Here is a 2,407-nt window from a genome sequence, read left to right as displayed (position 1 = left end):
AACGTGTTTATGATTCATATCGCGCTATATGTGGAGAATAATGCACGACAATCAGCTCATTTTTTTTTTTTTTTAAGTGCCGTTTATCGGTTTTTGCAAATGAACTCTTCAAATATTTTTGTCATTTGAAAATATATAAAATTCAGAGTATAGTAAATAATTATTGTTTTTTGTTACCATTCCTCTCAATGGCAGTACTAACCCATGCTGTGTTGTCCTTCAAGTAGCAGCCTTTGTATTCAATGGTGTTTGGGTGTCGTAGCTGTTCCAAAAACTTCACCTCTTTAATGATGTCCTGCCATTTCTGAACCCAAAGAAAACACACACACACACACACACTTTTAAACATCTGTACTTTTGGTTTCTACCAATATTCTACAGATGCCAAATAACTAAAGTGCTTCTTTATTTATTTAAACACAATATTGTCAAACAAATTGTTCCTGCAGCAACAAATGCTTTGATTTGATCATTTACATACGTTCTAGGACACTAGAAGAAGGTTTGCTTATCACTGAATACAGAACTGCTTTATATGGAGACTAAAACAGCAACACATTCAAATACAGACTCAAAACAATCAGAGTTTGTCTCGCACCTCAGTGGTCTGCTTGCCGTTGTAGGACATCTTCTTAATGGCCACCACCTCGTTGGAAAAAGAGTTTCGGGCCTGCAGAGAAGCAAAAAAAAACTTATTTATACTATTTTTGGCTTTTGCCACTTTTATTCAAAAGGTACAGCAGAAAGATTTTTAGTACTTCATACAACTTGCATGAAAAAAATAAGCCTCAATATTATCAGTTTCTATTATCGTCCTAACTAAACCAATACTGAAAATGTAAAAAAGACAATATTGGCAATACTGATATGGTCACATACATAGTTTTTTTTAAAATTCAAGTTCATTTGTATAGTGCTTTTTAACGATACAAATCATTGCAAAGCAGCAAAGTTTGCAAAGTTTCTACATTATATTTAGGAGTAGGGTATTAGTGTTGACTATGGCAGAAATGTACAGTTAGTTACAAATTACACGTAATCAAAAAGATGGTGAACACTATTAACTGCAATGATTAAACTTTGCGATTGAGATTAAACGTTGCAATTTGATGTTGTTCCAGAGTTAGCATCATCTGTCTTTAAAAAAAAAAGAAGAAGTAATATTGTGAACTATAATTGCAACAAAGAAAAAAAAAAAAGAAAAAAATTAAGTAATTCATTCCTGTGATGCGCAGCTGTATTTTCAGCATCATTACTCCAGTCTTCAGTGTCACATGATCTTCAGAAATCATTCTAAAATGCTGAATATTTCTGATGTTCATCAGTGTTACAAACAGTTGTGACGCTTAATATTCTTTTGGAACCTTGATACATTTTTCAAGACTCTTTGATAAACAGTTAAAAATAACTTTTTTGTTTTTTTAAAAGAAATGTTTCCTAATGTGCCCTTGCTGAATAACAGCATTAATTTAACATATCAACATCAATCTAAACATCTGAACAGCAGTGTATGTTAAGTCATGAATGTATTGTATTCCTTGACAGAAGTGTGTGTGGCAGACGTCAGTAACGTCAGTCTCTCTGCATCATGGGGCCAGCTGGCCCTCGCATTTAAACGGAGTGAACATCTGTCTTTAAAGCAGCGTCTCCTAGTTATTCTTTCCCCTTGAGACCAGCCCTACATCTGGATGGACAAGTCTGCATGCGAGCGAGTGAGCGTTTGAGAAAAAGAGACAGAGAGAGAGAGAAAGGGGGATGATTTGCACATCGGATTCCAGTCTTGCAACAGATTTGGAATCAAAGGCTTTATGCTATTAGCGCCCAGATTAAGACATGCACAAGAACTTGTCATGAGGCTGCAGTTCTTGTATTTGACAGAACCGCTGCACTGTGGAGCCGCTTCGAAAACTAAATGACGGGCTCCAAGTTTAACTACAGTTAAGTTAAGAACTGGCTGACGGGGAGAATGAGAGAAAAAAAAGCCTCATCGAGCTTAGGTATTAAAAGCTATTCTGGTCTCTGATGTCTCGATGTGCCTTTCGTCCTCTACAGAACTTGGAAAGAGAAAAATATTACTCGAACTTAGAGCAACTAATTCAGTATCTAAAATGAGTTGATAAAAATGATGGCTTGAAAAGAATAGATCAATGGAGGTTGCAAAGACACTGCCGATCAAACGTTTGGGATCAGTAAGATTTTAAAAGAACTTTCTTATGCTCATCAAGGCTGTAATATATGTGATCAAAAATACAGAAAAAAACTGTAATTTTGTGAAATATTATTGCAATTTAAAATAAAAGTTTTCTATTTTAATGTACTTTAAACTGTAATTTATTTCTGTGATGCACAGCTGTATTTTCAGCACCATTACTCCAGTCTTCAGTGTCACATGATCTTCAGAAATCAT

The 2,407-nt window shown here is 34.9% G+C and overlaps 1 protein-coding gene across 4 annotated transcripts in view; it reads right to left on the bottom strand.

Annotated features, from left to right (window-relative positions):
• LOC107708246 (serine/threonine-protein kinase TAO3-like) overlaps window positions 1-2,407 on the bottom strand; it is an 85,510-nt gene that overhangs the window by 35,152 nt on the left and 47,951 nt on the right. For all 4 annotated transcript variants that reach the window (XM_016512425.1, XM_016512426.1, XM_016512427.1 and 1 more), the window contains exons 3-4: window positions 599-670; window positions 203-304 (exon numbers count right to left, since the gene is read on the bottom strand). In XM_016512425.1, the coding sequence (XP_016367911.1) occupies window positions 203-304; window positions 599-670 (174 nt within the window). The remainder of the gene's footprint in view (window positions 1-202; window positions 305-598; window positions 671-2,407) is intronic.

This window comes from Sinocyclocheilus rhinocerous, unplaced genomic scaffold, assembly GCF_001515625.1.
Source record: "Sinocyclocheilus rhinocerous isolate Xijiao unplaced genomic scaffold, SAMN03320098_v1.1 scaffold1436, whole genome shotgun sequence".
In the NCBI taxonomy this organism is placed as follows: Eukaryota; Metazoa; Chordata; class Actinopteri; order Cypriniformes; family Cyprinidae; genus Sinocyclocheilus; species Sinocyclocheilus rhinocerous.
Note: the sequence above shows the minus strand (reverse complement) of the source record. Positions and strands in the feature narration are given on the sequence as shown.